This window comes from Nematostella vectensis, chromosome 6 (assembly GCF_932526225.1).
Source record: "Nematostella vectensis chromosome 6, jaNemVect1.1, whole genome shotgun sequence".
NCBI lineage: Eukaryota > Metazoa > Cnidaria > Anthozoa > Actiniaria > Edwardsiidae > Nematostella > Nematostella vectensis.
Window position 1 is genome coordinate 12,966,013 of NC_064039.1, and position 18,701 is coordinate 12,984,713.

At 45.4% G+C, this 18,701-nt stretch overlaps 1 protein-coding gene across 2 annotated transcripts; it reads left to right on the plus strand.

Moving 5' to 3' along the window:
• The first annotated feature begins 12,042 nt into the window (after window positions 1–12,042).
• LOC116604130 (protein CFAP20DC) lies at window positions 12,043–17,991 on the plus strand. 2 transcript variants are annotated; one of them, XM_032366086.2, is made up of 6 exons: window positions 12,043–12,225; window positions 12,409–13,032; window positions 13,916–15,061; window positions 15,705–16,037; window positions 16,789–16,894; window positions 17,344–17,991. In XM_032366086.2, exons 1-6 carry the CDS (start codon window positions 12,205–12,207, stop codon window positions 17,547–17,549), a joined length of 2,436 nt encoding a protein of 811 aa, XP_032221977.2. In that variant the 5' UTR covers window positions 12,043–12,204; the 3' UTR covers window positions 17,550–17,991. The 2 variants fall into 2 exon arrangements, with proteins under 2 accessions (XP_032221977.2, XP_032221978.2); XM_032366087.2 differs by having other exon boundaries at window positions 17,393–17,611.
• The last annotated feature ends 710 nt before the right edge of the window (window positions 17,992–18,701 follow it).

An 18,701-nucleotide genomic window follows, 5' to 3' on the forward strand; every position in this document is an offset into this window, starting at 1 on the left:
TCCCCGGATTTTTATTTAATTGTCTTAGGGGGGGACTTGGTTTTTTCATAGACAGCAGATCAAGGATCGCGTAGATTAATAATTAGCAATCATCAATCTACGTCTGGCGGGGTTCGCGTAGATAAATAATTAGCAATCAATCTACGGCGGAACTGGGGCCTTTCATAGAAACGAGAGGGGCCCGCGCCGCGCCCCCCAGCCCGTTTTCCATGGCCATGCGGGGTCCGGGTAGAAAAGAAATTGGCAATTGCCAGGGCAGGGTCCGGGTAGAAAGGTCGGGCAGGGGCTTTCATAGAAATGGGGATAACCCGCGCCCCCCAGCCCGTTCTCCGTATGCCCAGCGCTTCGCGCGGCATGCCCAACGTCTGGGGTATACCGTCTGGGGGCCTAGTGGGAGATGGGTGCGTCATAGGGGTCGCTTAAAGCGTTTGCTGAAAGCGCCTCGCTTTAAGGGGGTGGCTGGCCCCCCTTGTGTGGTAACATGTGGGAACCTTGCAATTAGACCCCCGTCTGTAGTATACCGAGCGTTGGATTGGACCGCCACCCTACGGAGCGCGGAACGACCGTTTTTTGGCTGTAAATTCGAAGCCGCTAGCGTGGCGTTTAAACATGAGTTTTACTCGAACACCTCGCTCCCGAACTCTTAGCGAATTTCTCGCTGCTCTACGCCGTGCCCGCGACCCCCGTGGAAAGCACGGCCTCAGACATCACCCCACTACTCACGCAGCTAGAGATACACGTGGCTGAGGACAAATCATTCACGACTAGGGTCCGAGACATATTCAAAGAGACAGTAGTCACGCACAAGTCCGCCAAGGAGTCTCGCCACAGCAACTCAACTTTGCGGTCTGGTGCGCAACCGCCGGATGCGGGGTGTCCCTAACCGACCCCGCTTTCGCCACGCTCCCCTCTGTCATCAGGGGATTTCTAAGGTTTCACGTCTACTTTACCACGTGGAGGATACTCTACGAGCTCGGCGCCCCCCTGCCTGGCGACAGCCCGTTCACGCAAAAAGGTAACCCCTACAAGAAAGCAGCTTTCTATAGAGTTCGGTTTGCCGCGTAAGCCGGACTTCCGATGGGAAGGCGGGCGGAACCACGAGCTAGGCGATGTGTTTGTGTTCTACCCGGGGGGAAGCAAGGAGACGACCCGGACAATGCAAATCTCGACTGTTAGCCATGGAGTAAGCAGACATTTAAACACGAGGGCCCCACCCATATCCGCACGTCCGTGCATCGCAATGTAGACGACGCAGCAAAGCAAGATTAGAAAGACCATCACCGACGCCGCAGTCATAACCGGCCTCGTCGCCGGTATCGGCTGGGTTGGGCGCAAGGTCTTGCGAGAAGACTTCACCAAAGACCCCTCCGTGAACGCCATGAACTACGCAAAAATGTCTGCCGCCGTTGCAGGTGCTGTCGCTTTGGAGGGTTACCTTGAGGACCAGAAGATCCTGCCCATGTAGTCTTGTGTAGGCTATGTATTAGACTCGTGTTCATGTACGTACACGTACACACAGCATCACACACTACTCGATGGCCTCCATCGCAATTTGGTTGGTGGCGCCGTCCTAAACGCGACTGCATTCGTTGGTGGCAACTACCTCGCAAAGTTCCTGTCGAACGATAAGAGCCCTGCCTTAGCTGAGAAGGAGAGGCACGACAAGGCCCTCGAGAAATACCAACAAGACTATGGACGCTACCAACAGCGGCGACAAAAAATCCTCGATTGGCAAGCGCAAAGCCGCGAGAGAGGGGCTCTCGCAAAGCAAAACTTCACCGACACTGACTACGCGCTCAAACTTTACAACCAGACCCGACCAAAACAATCCCTGGAGTCAATGCGGGCTCCTGAGCTGTCCGACTACTGCGTCCCCAGCAGAACGCAGAAAAACGCCGAGTTGGCGTACATCGGCGACGGCGCTCTCGCCATCGGCTACACAGCTAGCCGCTTGCTGTGATTTAGATCTAGGCGGCCCTGTTCCATACTGCGCGATTGCAGACCGGTTGTGGAGTGCTATGCACGAGGTAGCAGCCGCTGCTAAGCGAGACAAGTCGATGACACCGAAGGTGTCGTAGCTTTGGTGACATTGCTGACCAAAGCCTCGAGTTATGGCGCGCAGACAGCGAGTGCGTTAAGAGATTCGCCAATGTCGTTCTCCGAGGGCCTACCTAAGAAAGACCGAGCGCTTCGCGCGGCACTACCCGAGCAGACGGCAACCGCCTGTTGGAGACTGACACACCTGTTGCAATGTATTGCAATACATTGCCGACGCATAAGGGCGATGAAGCGCATGTCCGACGAAGCACTCGATGCGTTCCTTCGTCCTATATACTACGCCAAAGGTGGCTTCCAAGGAGTGACCGCTCTGCATGCCAAACTTCCCAAGGGCTCAGCCTCCATATACCGAGTGCGCAAGTGGGTAAGCTCGCAGCCCGTCGGAGGCTACACACAGACACCCCCTCCTCCGACTACCTACGCCCATTTCTCGGAGCAGATACCAAACCGTATCCACCAGTCGGACCTGCTATTCTTGCCAACCGACCGCGGGTACAAGTATGCCCTGACTGTCGTTGACGTTGCTTCACGATATAAAGCCGCCCGCCCACTGAGGACTAAGAGCGCGGCCGTCGTCTCCCGCGAACTCGCTGACATCTATGCAGAGGGACCTCTCACATGGCCTAAAGTCCTCATGGTTGATGACGGCACGGAGTTCAAGGGTGCCACCACAAAGCTCCTAACAGACCACGGGGTGGAGGTCCGACGGGCTGAGCCAGGGCACCACAGAAGCCAAGGTTTCCCCGCGTCTTTCCATCGCTGGCTGGCACAGCGCCTATTTCGTGCGCAGTACTCGAAGGAGCTTGCATCCGGCGAAACAAACCGCGAGTGGGTTACTGCTTTGCCAATCGTCATAAACGCAACGAAGACTCGCATGACTGGCTTTGCGCCTAAAGACGCCATAAAGCTGAGGCGCGTGCCTCTCAAAGCCGAAAAGCCCCCCTTAGAGGTCGGAACGGAGGTGTACATCGCCGTAAACGAGGAAGACCTCCAGGACAAGGGCCGACGGCGAGGGACGGACTCGTGGTGGACAAGCAAGGCATACCCAATACTAAAGAGGGTTATGGAGCCCGGACAGCCAGTGTTGTATTACACGGCGTACTCTAAGCACGGCTTCACGCGTTCGCAGTTGCGTGTTGCGTGATCAGCGCTTGTGCCTTCTATTGCAGCTAAGGCACGTGAGTCTGACATTCCACTTGTAGTGACCCTGACTGTCGTCTAGCCGGTCGATACTGAAGCATTGGGGATGGTGTATCCCTGAAACAGAAGCTGAGTGCCACAGACCGTGCAATTCTTTTCCGCGTCAGCAAACATGCCGAGTACGTGGTCTACCGTCAGAACGTGGTGCAATTCCGTGTACTTTGTGCGACCCTTTTGTCTGTCGTCTATAGCGTATCGCTTGATTCGCGCTATAATGAGCTCTTCACTGGGCGTAGCCTGTAGTCCTGTGGGAACCAAGGCACCGGGGGCGTTATCGGGGGGATCACGCGGACTATATGGTCGGCGTGCCGCACGCGGGGGATGCCGGTGTATACAGCATTCGTGATCCAGCCCTCTAAGCTGTGGTCTATGATAAACAGACGTCTTGGAGTCTGGATAGTCTTGCCCTGCACCCGGTGGACGGTTCCCCAGCCCGTGTATTTTCACTCGAGGGGAAGCCCGTTAAGGACCGCGTCGAGAGGAACCTCGACTACCGTGCCTTTGTATGCGTCGACCTTCTCACCCCTTTTGCATGGCACGGGCACTGGCCGCCCTTGCTTGCGATAACGATGCGCGACGCTAGGATCGGGGTCAAAGCGAATGGTTGCTGGCAATCGGGGGTAGTTTTTCCTGTGGTGCTCTATCAATCGCTGCTGAACAAGAGCCCCCATCTTGTTGGTCGAGCACACCCACATATCGCTTGGGTGGCCCTGCTCAATCGTCGCGTCGAACGCTACCCCATCCCACTCCTCTCGAAACACCTCAAGCTGTTGGGAATCTGGCCGACACCAAATCCGGTCGGATCCGCATGTACTGTACGGCTTTCCGCAGTCTTCACACAGGCAGCGGTAGTCGGACTCGAACCAGCGGATGTTCCCTTGTGCCCACTCCTCGAGCATATCGTGAGGCCCCTCTTTATCTCCCCAGGGCGGGACCTGCCCATAGTCGCCACAACACACTACCTGACACGGCCGCGTGGCGAGATACCCTAGGATGGCGCGTAGCACTTCAGTCTGTACCTTACAGCACTCGTCAATGATGATTACTTCTGCGAGATGGTCGAGTTTGTGCCCCAGCTTGGAAGGTCTCAGAGGTAGTGGTGGTAGGTTTGAGCTTTCACCGCGAGGCGCGTGTTATTGCGATGGTCGTGGGCGAGGTCGTTCTCGGGAGTGAGCACCACAACGTTGCGGCCGCGGAACATGCTCACCGACCACTCGGTCATTCCCGATCCTCCTTGGCCGGCTAGATATATCTTTGCAGAAGTTGCGGCCACTAGATCCCACGGCAGACTTGGCGCAGTGCTTGGCTCTTTGGCCCAGCTCCCCGACTTCTTCGGATCCCAAGCCGCTTCGGGTCGCCACTCGTACCCAGGCATCTTGTGGCGCCACTCTCCATACCTCGGATTTCGCTCCACGATTGTCACATCACTGGGCACCGCCTTTGCCTATGTGGCATCTCTGCACACTCGGAGGACGTCTTCGCGAGGAATCCGCCTCAACATGCGTCGCAACGCTATGTTTGTGTACTCCAAGACGAAGGCCCTGATATGGTAGCATTGTGAGCGTCGGACACCGTCTTTGTATTGGATCAGATGAGCCCCGTCAGCATGCTCGAAGTTAAGTAAGTGGTCGTTGCCTGCAAGGTTGTTTGTCAGATACGCGGCTTCTTCACGGTCGCGAACTACGATCGAGGACTCGTCGCCATGGCGAGCGCACTTGCCTACAAAACGGACAGCGAGATCTCGACCCTCAGGATACTGCGAGTCTTCGCTACTCGCGATGGAGTGGGGGAACCTGATCGAGTCCTTTTATTTCGACGCTATACAACACCTCCCTCGCCGTGGCCATGACGAGGTCACCCGAGTCTAACAGGTCCTTGAGCTCTGGCGTGGTGATCCAGCCTTCGTTTTGTTCCAAGTGCTGCCCTACCCTTCCGGAAGTGTAGGGTTGGCAGGCCTCAGAGAACTCCCACTTGGTCAGCTGAATGACCCCGGTTAGTTGAAGAACCTCGCTCAGTGGCCGTCCCACAACATCCGCGATACGATACACGTTCGTAGGGAAGCCGTATTTCCGTACCACATCAATGGCGTCCGAGGCGCCGCCGAAGACACTGTCCTCGAATCCTAGGTACGCCGCACGCATGTCGATGTGCGCATGAGGCTGCACCCCTAAGTTTTCCTTGCTATTCCACACTTTGGACTCAACCTGCTCCGCTTGCCAGATGTCCCTGTATTTAAGAGGCGTTGGCCTGATGTTCTCTCTTTGGGTCCACTTCTTAAAGCGATACCCTATTGCGCCGCCCATCGAGTGCGTAGCTTCGGTGTACTCTTGGTAGGCTGGGTGATCATCAGGGAGCCATTGAGGATCATGTCCTGTCTCCTCTGTAAACTCCCTGTCGATAGCCACTCTGTCCCGTCCCGATCGGTACAGTTTTCCTTCTATAGTCACTGCGTGACTATAACGCACCCGCACAGCCAGATCCTCGTGCTTCTGGGGATCGCCCTGTTTATAAAGCAAATAAGTACCTCTCGCACTTTTGCCTCGCGCGTTTTTGTGGCGGCACTGGTTAGAGCCTTCTCCTGACATAACGAACGAAGCTCCCCCTCAGCCTCGAAGTCTAGGCCGTGTATGCTCGTGATCGCAGGTGGTTCAGTCGGAAGCTCCGCCCAGGCGTGGTTATTGTGGCAAGGGATAGTGACCCTCGCCTTGTACTTCCCCGAGTCCCACATAACGTTGCCCAGGGCGTCCACGGCTACTAGCTTTATCTCGAGCTTCTTTTCCATCTCAAAGAGGTCTTCTTTGGTGCATCCCGCAGTAGCTTCTTGCTTCGTGTCTTGGTTAGACCGAGGGAGCGCGAGGTGCCACGATTCCTCAAGAAGTCGGCAACATAACTCACAACACAATTAGCGAAGGTGTCACCCCCCTTTCGCTCAAACATTGGCCCAGACTCACCATTTTGCTCAGGTAAAGGGCGAAGCTCGTATCTCACGTAGACGAGGTGCTCTCGTCCTTTCTCCCAAATACCCGCATCGATGCCTTCCAGGGCGCCGACTGCGATTTGGTCTCCTCTTTTGACTAATGACCCACCAATCTTGTGCTCCGAGCGCCCTTCCTCCTCTGTAATTGGCGCCAATGGCTCTGCGGGGGCCTTACCAGCGACCGTAAAGAGTCTGTAACGCCGGTCAGGGTCCACCATCTCAAGCACCTGTGGCAATACTGCGTTTGCCCGCAGAGACTCTCGCTCGTGCGAGACCCACCACACCGAGCCATCGTCATTGATATCAGGCCCCCGCATAACCGGCTTTGGAGCAATGACTCCTGCTCCACCAAGATCTCGTACCTCCTGGTAAACACCCTGCGCTCATGTCTTGGCCCCGAAGAGTGGCATCCACGCTTGGGAACCGAAGATGTTCGCCGCCGACGAAGAGAGAATAGTACTTCTCGGGGTCTAAGCCCTTTGGGCCCTTTTGCTTTAGAAGCGGGTCGGACTCGCGCCACGGCTCCTGCTTCGAGGCCTCTTCGTCAGCCTCTCGCCGACGCGCTTCTGCCTGAACGAGCGGCTTAAGCAGCTTGTGCTTGACACCATCGGGGATGTCCTCGTCCCAGGATGTTCTGGACCAGCCCTGCTAGTACGGCAGGCGCCTCTTTGTCAGGCATGCTATTGAGAATCTCCTCTATGTAATCGTCCATGTTTGGGTATGCCTTGTGCCACCCAGTCTCTAATTGCCCGTATCGCGGGCTGCGGTACCAGACAGGACGAGTGTTTGGGTATGCCTTGTGCCACCCAGTCTCTAATTGCTCGTATCGCGGGCTACGATATCAGACAGGACGAGTGCGAACCGTTCCCGAGCGCGCCTCTGGGTGCCACGCATCCTCTGCCCTACACGGTTCGCTCCGCAGGGGCGGTACAACCGCGTCTCCGACTGCGTCCCTATGCCGCAGATCCTGCACGGCACGGGGAGGGGGCTACCCTTACGGACCCTTTGGAGGTGCACCTTGCAGTAGGTGTCCATGCACCTCTGGCCACACGTGTTTGCATGGCCGACCTTTAGCCACCCGCAGTAATCTTTTCCGCAGTTCATCCTTCGAATAGTCGGTATACTACAGGACAGACGGGGGTCTAATTGCAAGGTTCCCACATGTTACCACACAAGGGGGGGCAGCCACGCTTTAAGCAAACGCTTTAAGCGACCCCTATGACGCATCCCTCTCCCACGAGGCCCCCAGACGGTATACCCAGGCGTTGGGCATGCCGCGCGAAGCGCTGGGCATACGGAGAACGGGCTGGGGGTTATCCCCATTTCTATGAAAGCCCCTGCCCGACCTTTCTACCCCGGACCCCGCCCGACGTAGATTGGCAATTGCCAATTTCTTTTCTACCAGGAAAAGAAAAGATAGCGCAAAAATCGCAGCCCTACTTTGTTATTCTATGCAGAAAATGGGTAATTTTGATTTCTTTTTTGTTATTAACAATTACCCCCCTTGTTATTAGGTTCTGTTTCGGTTCTGTTTAGGTTCTTATTCGTTTCTGTTTAGGTTCTAGGATCATCGAGCGGTGCTCTCTGGCTTGAACATTCAGTAAGACACATGGCCTATTTCGTGCCCCGTAAGTCTATCAGTTTTTTTCAAGTTTCTTTTCCCCCTAATAAACTCTCCCTCCCATAACATAAACCTTTTAATTTTCAAAGAATCATTTTTAATGAAGACAAAAGATCTTTGTTATTTTTCTTTCTAAAATATTCTCCATTGAATGTTATATTTTTTATGAAGCATTTGCAATAAAAACTCGAGAACTGCGTTGTCCGTGTGTTGCTGCTCTTGACCGTTTTTATTGCTGATATATATATATATCAGCAATATATATATATATATATATATATATATATATTTAATCCCATATCTGGATATTATATATAGCCCTCTCATTTGACACCTAAATGTATTGTTGTCTAAGCAAAAAATTAAGTGGCCTTGTTGTTTACATTACTTACACTTTGACTTTATTCAATGCAAATACATGCAAATTAATCATGGAAAGCTGTTGCTTCTTACTTATATCAGTGGTGTAAAAGTATGGCGTTACAAATGCTTTTATTATAATTAAATTTTGCCTTTTTTAATGGTTGAAAAGAGTATTGTTTTTATTTATATATCATTTAAGTCCTAACTAAGGGCAAGAGACGGTCTCCTGTTAAAGGTTAAAAAGTAAAAACGAAGGCAAGTTATAAGTACAAGACCGCAAGGTTTCTTTTATGGAATTATAATCTATTTCTCGATAGTAACATCAGTTGTTTTATGCTTGGTTGACTTTATATCGAAAGACCCTTTATGGAGCTTTCAAGCTCTCAATAAATTTATGAAGAGGAAAAGAATGCAATAATATAGGGAATTTGCATTGCTCTGGGGTTTCGAATTATCTAAGAACAATATAACGCCAACGAATATAATGACATGTTTTCAGGATTTTTCTAAGGAAAAGATCATTATTTAATGGGAGGAGGGCTGCTATGTTTTGGGGGTTGGGTTGCAATTTTTGGAGCGCCGATTTTGCGAAAAACGCGACCAGTTTTCTTAGCCAACAACTAAACTACAGCTTTTATATTTTATAGAAATATATTATAATTGCTTGCCCCGTTAGGCGCCACCGCCATGCTTTTGAAGATAATGGTATTTTTTGCCATTAGCGAATATCTCATTGCTTTCGGCTACCTGAAATACTAAAACAAGAATAATAAATTATGTACTCTTGTGCGTAATCTCTGTTCCTTGTGAAGTACACCTTGTGCAAGGAATTTATGGTAAAAAGTAATGTACCAGCTTTCTTAAAACTATTTAGTTGAAGGAAAATTTCGCATCTAGTATATTTGTTTTCATGATCATGAGTAACCGAATGAATTTAAATTAGGGGAAAATGCAAATTAGCGATCGGCGATTGTCGCGCAGTGCGAGTGGTCAAATAAAACCCCTGAACTTGTTTGTCCTGTTTTCGATAGTCGCATAAACCTGTCGAGGGTCTGATCTAACATCGTTTGTACGAGCAAGATCATTTGAACGCTTTGTTCGAACATTCTTTGACGATTTTGTTCATTTTCGAGTGGAGCGAGCCGGCTATTTCTCTCTATACTTAACTGGAACCCACAATAACATCACTGAGAGCCTCTCGCGATTAGCGAAAAACATCACAACAACACGGCTAAGTAGAACTCTCGCTAAACGTGCACTCCAGCCACTTCCCTCTTGGTCGATGGAGGAAAGTTTTGTTCGAAAGCACCGAAGTCTTCTTTGTTTTTCAGTGGCGTCGTTTATCGCGCTGTCCTCGGCGTTTCTGCACATTGTGGTTGCTTTACGTGAACATTTCGCACAAGCATCTACCGCGACACTCGGATCTCATCTCGCAGCGTACATTTTACTCTTGATTTGGCTACTGCTATATTATTTTCAAGAGGAATATTGGCAACATTTAAAATTTATTTGTCTGGTAGCCGTGTGCAGTCATATCTTATCTACGTTTCTAGCGTCCGTAATGGCTTACATCGAAACACGAAATGTAACTCTGTTACACACTTCTTGTGTGATGTCTTGGCTTTCGATTGTTATTGTTTCACTGACGATTGCGTTCGGCCTCAATCGGAAACTTCCGTCATCGCCCGAGACTGAGCCGATGGCGGAAGCCGTGTAGTGCTCGGATGGCAGTGGTGGACTAAGGAACTTGCTGGCTGATAATAGCCGGCGTATAGGCAACGATGTAAAAGCCAGTGCAAATGCATTAGATGCCAAAAGCTTGTAAACACTTGGTTATACTTCCTGGACAAACCCATGCAAGAACCAGGAAAACCTGAAGTATCTGGAAGGTATCAAGGTCAAAAGATGTATAAATAACCAGCCCTCTCCAAAAAATTGACATTGACCATTAGCAACTTGGGGGAAGGAAAGATTAGACTGGCATATATATAAAAAAAAGGAAAAGAAAACCGTAACTGGAATGCCTGCCCAAAAATAGAGCTAATTTCCAACAACGTTTTGTCTGTTTTCAATATTGACAAAAAAATATTACACCTACCTGTTCTAGAAAAAAAAACCTTCAAGATCTAAAGTATCTTATGGTCTTCCACATAGTTGTTTATATCACAAACATTAGTAGGGTTGGAAATAGTGAAAAATAGTGAAAAACTTGCAAATTTCTAACCCCTTCCAAAATTTCAGTTGCAATTTCAACTTTAAGCATAAAGGTGATTTTTTGTGTGACTGTCATAAAATTGACTTGTGAATTTCTAGCCCTGAGTAAATACTTTTAAGTCCTTTGTGGTAATTAGTGTAATATGAAAGTGAAAGTGACAAGAGGAGGTCAGGGAATTGTGAATTTTTTTTACTTGTAAATTCTTTCTATGCATCAAATGTATGGGGTAGATGTATAAAAAGCTGTAAGCTAAATTGTGGCACAATGTTTCTTTTTTATTCTGTGATGTCATATATAGAACTAGATATTTGAGTCTGCTATATAGTTATATAAATATATTAGAAGAAAATTAATAAAACATCATTCATTCAGGAAATTTCATATGTGGTCTTAGAAAGCAGATCAAAGGACAAGGATCTTCACAAGGGAGGAGGGGTGTTTTAAAAAGTGTGTGCTAATAAATATCAACAAAGGAAACATGATCAAGAATGGAGAATGGTAAAACTGTGTAACAATACCGAATGTCTATATCAAAACAAAGAAAACCGATATAAAAAGAAAATCTATCGGTACCGATAAAATATAATTGCTTGGGCTTCGAACTAGACTTACTCAGATGAAAATCATCGTATGAGCTTTACGGTGATTAGCAGGGGCGTGTCCGAATCCTGCTCATGGGACGACAAGAGATCGACTCTTCGGTTGACGCTTTACCGTCCGAAGATTATTAATTTCATGTGTTCATTCGGCTATCAAGCGGTGCAACACAAAGGCGCTAAGAGGCAACCAAGGATTTATAGGGATGCAATAGAAAAATTTATAATAATAATAATAACAACAACAACAACAACAATAATAATAAATAATACTTATAAAGCGCTCATACATCGCTCTTCTGAGCGCAAATAATATTTTTTTGAAGTCTAAAAAGTGTTGTCTAAAAATCTAATCTAAATCTGAATCTAATGCTGTATCCATTTATAAATAATAAATTAATAAATTACAGGCTCAGTAGCAAAAAGATAAATAAATAAATAAATAAATAGATAGATAGATAGATAGATAGATAGATAGATAGATAGATAGATAGATAGATAGATAGATAGATAGATAGATAGATAGATAAATTAAATAAATAAATTAATTAATTAATTAATTAATAACTTTTGTACATTTTTTTCATACCATTTTAAAAAGATGTGTTTTTAGCTGAGATTTAAAACAATTGACATTTGAAGAAGAACGAATTACAAAGGGCAGCTTGTTCCACAGTCGGGGGCGACCACAGAGAACGAGCTTATTTGGTTGTCTTGGGTCAATCGAGTCTCTGGAGTGATTATCATGCACCATAGATTGCTTCTTTTGTATAAACAGAGCGAAAATTTCGAGCCCTTTTTAATATTGATTTCGAGGAGGCCACTGTGTACGTGAGCGCAATACGTGTGGACGGCTGAAAACCGTTCGAATACGCTGCATGTTGACGTGGAAATTTTCGCATCTGCAAAAAAAATATATTCCTGATACGTGTGGACGTAGCCTAAAGTTTCCTACACTTTGCCCCTTTTGCCCTCTCACTCCTGCACTTCAGCTCGCCTGACTCGTGCCCAGACTGCGTGACCGTGGCACGTCATGCGCAAACAACCGTTCAAAATGGCGGCTGATTACCGATAAGGGAGCTTTTGTATATGGTTTCACCGATTCCCTGCTTACTTCCCCTGAGTGCACTTGCGCAAACGAGGCCACAGCATCTCAGAACTTAAACCTGGAGCCATGTTTAAGAATGAATTCCAGGTAACTCACAAATAGCGTCTTTTGTTTTATGTTTGCGTTTGTGGTGTTGCTAACCTCTTTTTGCTGTTGTTAGCAGTTAGTTTATTTTGAAAAACTTTGATAATCCTTCTGTTATCGTTAAGTTGTTATGCTTTATGCATCAACCCTATCATGGGATTGTAATCTTGTTTGTGTTACTCGTAGGGAGGGCCGTTCGTGGAGGTGTTTAGCGCTCAGGGAAGAGATCCTGTATCCAAATGGCGACTCTGTGGAAACGCGTCCACGGCGAAGAAAATATTCGACCGGGATGTTAAAAGCTATGTTTTTATCCTCGAGGGAGAGTCCACTACTACGAAAATGAGTATTCCAAAAGATGAGAAGCAATCGCTGTTTCTTATACAAAAATATCTGATTCTACAACTCTTTGTACCTCTTGGTCATTCGTTCTCGTTCGAGCTTGGCATCACAGATATGGGCAATAACAAACGAAGAATCTTCATGTCTTCAAGTCATAGAGAAGTGACTGTTACACCACTTCATGCCAGATTTCCACTAAGCATTCTTAGACTTGGCGTTTGGCTGAATTTGTGTTTGGACTTAAACTCACTAGTTGGGGAGACATTCAAAGGCCAAGCTTTCAAAGTGTTAGAAAGCTTAACTGTGTCGGCAAATTGTCATTTAAGAAAGATTTTTACGATGAAAACACAACCACCAGACACCACTGATGACGATAACCTTTATGGATCTCACACTAACAGTGGCGAGGTGGAAGCAATACCAAAAGCAATGCAGTTTACAACGATCCCTGACTTACAACATTACACCCAGGTACTTATCATTCAGACAGGTTGCTTCTCTTGTTCTCTTGAGATCCCATCTGCCAATCTGCTGTCATGTTCTCCAAATGGTTCATTTCCTGGGCTATCACATTACAATTAATATTTGTGTCTTCTTCACACTTAGGGTTCCCAATAAAATATTACTTTCGATTTTACAAAGTCGCCCAAACTATAGATGAAGTTGAGTTTTTTTTTCTATTTTCTGTTTCTGTTTTTTCTGTTTCTTTTGCCAACCTATCCAAGGCCTCAGAATAATTTCTTTAAGCAGAAAAGTGCTAAGATTAAGCCTTGAATACTTGTTTGGGGTTTGTATTGTTAGAAAATGTATGCATCTAAAAAAAAAAAAGCTAAACTCTTCTCAAGATATTCTGACCTAAGAGTTTCATCCCATCATCAACTAGTGGCAGATCCATTTTTTAAAATTAAAATTATACCCGTCTTTCAAGCTCTCAGTTGTCTACCCCAATACTCATTATGCTTAAAACTATGGTTCTATTAAACCTATTGCAGAGGCGCATTTAGAATGTTTTCATGTTTACTATTTCTCATAAAAGGGGGGTGGGGTGAGTGGGTGTACAGCCCCACATACCCCTCCCCCCTAGATCCTCTATTGCCTGGATCTTTCACTATTAGCTGAGCTATGTAAGAGAATTAGAGGCAGTGAGAAAACAATTTTTTGCACTAAAGATTTAGAAAGTAAAAAAATAGTTTTCTGCTAGTTTTTTTATTAAGGCTATAAACGGATTAGCTGATCAGAATAACTAAAACCTATGGCCCTATTGGCGAAGTTTAATTACATTCCATCAAAAGAGAGCCTATACTAAGTAGTGTCACCTTTGTCATTACATATATATTCCTTATCTTTTTTCCAGGTCATCAATATCACCAAGTTGCGACTGGCAGACCTTCATGCGAGAGAAGTAGCAGGACTCCCCCCACCCTCTACCCCAACCATCTCTGAGATGGACAGTACTAAGCAAGAGGAAAGACAAACTCATATTGCTTTCGGCTCCAGAGTTGCTATCCCTAAACATGCTCGTAAACCATCCAGGGAAGGCTCTTCTGTTGGCAGGTCCTCATCCAACATGCTGAACAGGAGCAGTTCTGTCACGCAGCTACGCTCTTCCTCTCCGCATGACATTGATACTGCTAGAGACAAGGATCATAGGATAATTCCTTTTCAAAGGTCCATGTCCGATGCAAGTGAGATTGAGAATGTTAAAAGTCCACTAGAAGTTGAGGCTGTCCCAACAGCAATTCAACCACGCCCACCTCGCACAGGGTCAGGCAATAAGAGCTTGAGGAGACCTGTTAGAGTACGAGGGGGCAGTGGGGGCAAGGGAGGAAGAGGTTCTAGAAACATGTCAACTTCAGATCAACCTAGTTCTCAGGAAAATACTTCAGGCTATCGTCAAAAAAAGGATTCAATATCTGAAGGCAGTGAGAAGTATGAAAAAGACTCAGATTCTTGTTCAGAATCTATTTCTAGATCTCAAAGTGAGAGTTCATTGAAAGCATCAGGGAATGACAGTAGTCTAGGAGAAAGCTTTAAAAAGTTGAACATCAATGGACAGAGACAAAAACCTGAGAAATATGGTACTTCAATGTCTAAGCAGAATGCAATGTTTACGTTTGCATCCAAACCCAGAAGAGCTCCTAGGTCACCCAGGGCGAGGAAAAACAGGAAAGATGATTTCGTGAGTAGTCCTGTTGAAAGCAAAACAAACAATTTAAAGTCTCCAAATATTGTTGTCACTGCCGGCCCTGATATGAAGGCGTCCGAGTGCTCCCCCAAGCAGAGGGGAAGGAAGGAGAGTGAAAGATCTGAATATGAGGAGGATTTCTATCGTGCATCTGGGGAGAGCTCAGAAGAAGAGGACCTGCAGAAGCTACTAAAGACTAGTAGTGCCTCTCGTACAAGCTCTAGAGGGTCGCGGCGCAGCCCATTTGACACCCCAGAACCACCTCAGACACCTCATGTGCTGCGAACCAGCATCAAGAGCAGTCTGCTGAAAGAGGTAAGTCTTACTGTACCAGTCTTTCTGTTATAGGTTTTCTGCAGCCTTCAATTCCAGTTGCCAAAACTGCCTTGAAGCAGTAATTCCATTATAAGAGTTTTCCATGTTTTATTTGCACAAACTAGGAGGCTGTTGCAGTTCATTTAGTAGCTCATTAAAGTTTGCAAAACAAAGATTGCACATTACCAGTACAATAACATCAAACAGTGGAGAGCCTGTAGTTCTCTGCTGTACATGTATATGTGCATTGGGCATTTGTACCCTTGTCAAATCCCTTGTTATGGCACGTAGTCTGAGTTTTTGGGGAAAACTGCATGTTTTTGCATAGATGTCCACATGATACCTGCTTCAGTAGGTTCCCACAGCAGTTTGTGGTCCAGGTAAACAGCTACAACAAGATGGAGCTATCCAAATATTACTTGGTAACCATGGAAACAAATATATATATTTGCTTTGAGCAAACATCCTTTCCTTCAGTCAGAATAATACTGAGAGATTATGTTTTTTCTATGATCTATTTCTCAATGCCAAGAAGCATTTCATTATGACCTACACAGTATGCCTCAGATCCCTAAAGTATTTCATTTTGATCTATTACTCAATGAATGATCCTGAATGAATCTCATTATAATCTTTCCCACAGATCCCTAAAGCATCACTACCAGTCAAGAGTTATGACTCCAAAGCCTACCAATCAACTGCTAGCTCATGGAGAAATTACCAGTCAGAGGCTGGGAGCTCATGGCGCTTTGACACCTCAGACTCCAGCAGCTCTCTACTGGATCAGTCTCTCAACAGCTCGATCGGAGATCATGTCTTTCATGGTGACCACCATGGCAGTAACGGGCTGGGTAAACCTGGCAGGGTCATCCATGTTGATGGCGAATCATCGGATGATAGTGATGAAAGTTGTAGCACGTGGAAGGTGCCACCCCCTCCGAGTCACAGGGTGCATCGTTATCAGGACGAGATGATGGTAGGGCTCAGAGGCATCCAATTTGCAGTTTGCCTTCCACTCCATTCAGTTTTTCCCCAGTTGTTTAAAACCGTTAATTCTTCGAACAACTAAGCGTAAACAAAATCCTTGACATCTTTTACTAGCACAATTAAGAACACCATCTTGTAATCCTGCCAATCACACAGCCTTTTTATGCTCAATACCGTGTACACACAATTGCCAAGTACACCTCCATTTCCCTCGGCCAATTCAAGTGAGTAACCAATATATTTTCAATCAAATACAGTATCATTTATTTGCAATTTCCTTGCAAATAAACCACTGTATTTTCAATTATAAACAAAAGCAAAAGAGTGGTTGATTGGCATTCTTTAAGGAATATTTGAAATTTATAGTGTAATCAATTTATTTGTAATAAAATGGACACATTTAAATCTCTCAGTATGAACATCTCTAGGTGTTAGTTGCAGTACCTATTTAACTGACTCTCTCACTGTTTTTTTTTTCATTATACTTATAGCATCTGTCACCTGTCAATAACACCTCAGTTTATTTGGCTGTTTTAGTAAACAACAAACTATAGACATTTTAAAGGATCCCTCTTTTGTGAAATATGTGATTAACAACCCTAATAACATTACACATGACTACCAGATTACTATTCCTCTTCATTCTTTTTGCATTGTATAAATTCTTTTTTTACCTTTCTTCTTTTATTGTATGTTTCCCGTCTAACTGTGTCTTAGTTGTATCCTTTTGTCTGTTTCAGCATCCAGGCTCTGAGCCAGACCTGTCTGCTACTCTGCCTATGGACCCCAGGGCCTATACTGATGTATTTAGCCCGCCTATTATCATGCCTAGCGAAAAGCTGTCAGGTAAATTGCTGGAGAAACTCAGTATCCTAAGAAATTATCAGTTTATACACCAATGTCAAAAAGCATCCATGACTTAGGGTGCTTTTTCCTATCATTCTGGGATGGGAATGGTTGGTAGAGAATGTTCAGAATGGCATTCAAGTCATTCTGCTACAGGTAGCAGAATGGGTGAATGGCCTTCATTCCATTCCAGAATGGGAACGTGGGATAAATAAACACACGCTTTTCTACTCTAATCATTCCCATTCTAGAATCACGAGTAAAAAATTATTTTTATACCTAGTGCATACGTAATAAGCATGCAATGCATTGTGGGAAGATTCCCAAACTCCTTTGCAAATGCTTTTTTCCCATGATGCATATATCCTGTTTTGTTTTACCACTGACTAGAAGCCCCTTCAAACAAGGAATCTTGGCCTGTTAACATAATTTTCCTGTTATATATACAGATCATGGCAGTCAGAATTTCATCACCTCTGCCTTATCCCCCTCAAACAGCATGAACCAGAACACCCAGCCAAGAAGTCATAACCACAGCATAAGCTCTGATCACAGTGAACACAAGGACAATGAACTGGAGTTAGACCTGCTGTATGATCCATGTCTAAATTGCTACTTTGACCCTAAGACAAACAAATATTACGAGCTTGCCTAGGTCAAACAGGCATTTTAGGGTTTTTAGAAAAAGTATACACTGGGGGGGGGGGGGGGGTATTTAGAAAAAGATTGTTAAGGAGTAATTTTGCCCTCACTTTTTATTTGAATATCGATAGTTATTCTTTCTCAAAACATTAACAGCCTTCTGCTGTCATAAGCAGATGTCTGTTGGGTGTTTTGCTCATCTACTTACAAGGAAGGAAACTAATTTTTAAAGAGCTTAAACTTTGTAAAGGCTATTCAGAGACTGAAACAGTATACTGTTGTGGCTCTTTGAATGTACATAACATTTGTATTACATCAAAAGTACTTAGAGAGAACATGTCTTATTCATCTTAGAGGGGTAGTACTTATGTGCTGATTTAATTTATTAGTCCAAAAGTGTAAATTATACCATGTTCTATAAATCCATTAAAACCACAACCCTTGCATGGAAAAAATGGATATTACTGTTACTTGTTGTCTGCCAATTACAAGACACCCCTCTCACTACCCCAAAGAAAGAAGACATTTTTATTATTCCCTCATTTTATTTACAAACAATATCTTCTTTACATAAAACCCTTATTCTCTAGTACTCACACTATAGGAGAAAACTGGTCCCCATCATATCAGTTTTCATTATTTTTGAATTCTCTAATATGAGAACAGCAACGTCAAAGTCAATACAAAGCAAGTTATAATTGACAGAAAGCTATAACTACTATTTCTCACTTTGGTTTTTACTTAAAGAGCATTAGTCAGGCTCACCAGGATTACTGTTTTCATTCCTTTTAAAAAGAAAAATTATAAGAAATCTGAAAATAACCTCTTTACAATGTTGTAATAAAAAAATACTGAAAAAGCTTTCCAAATTCATCGATGAAAATGGATGCTGTCTGACACTTGGTATTTTTTTAGGATGACAAAATGGAGGCTGACACACTGTACAGATACTATAGTATATATGGGTATATACAATAGTATGCTTCATCCCATTTCATCAATGTGGACACAATGTTGAATGAGAATGACTCATTCACAGCAATGAAGAAATGATTTTGTGATGTTTCCATAACAAACCCAAGAGCATTTTTTTAGGATCCAAAATGTCAACTTTAAAATAAAGATGTGTGCACAAGAAAATGTTTTTCAATATAGCGTCCCCATT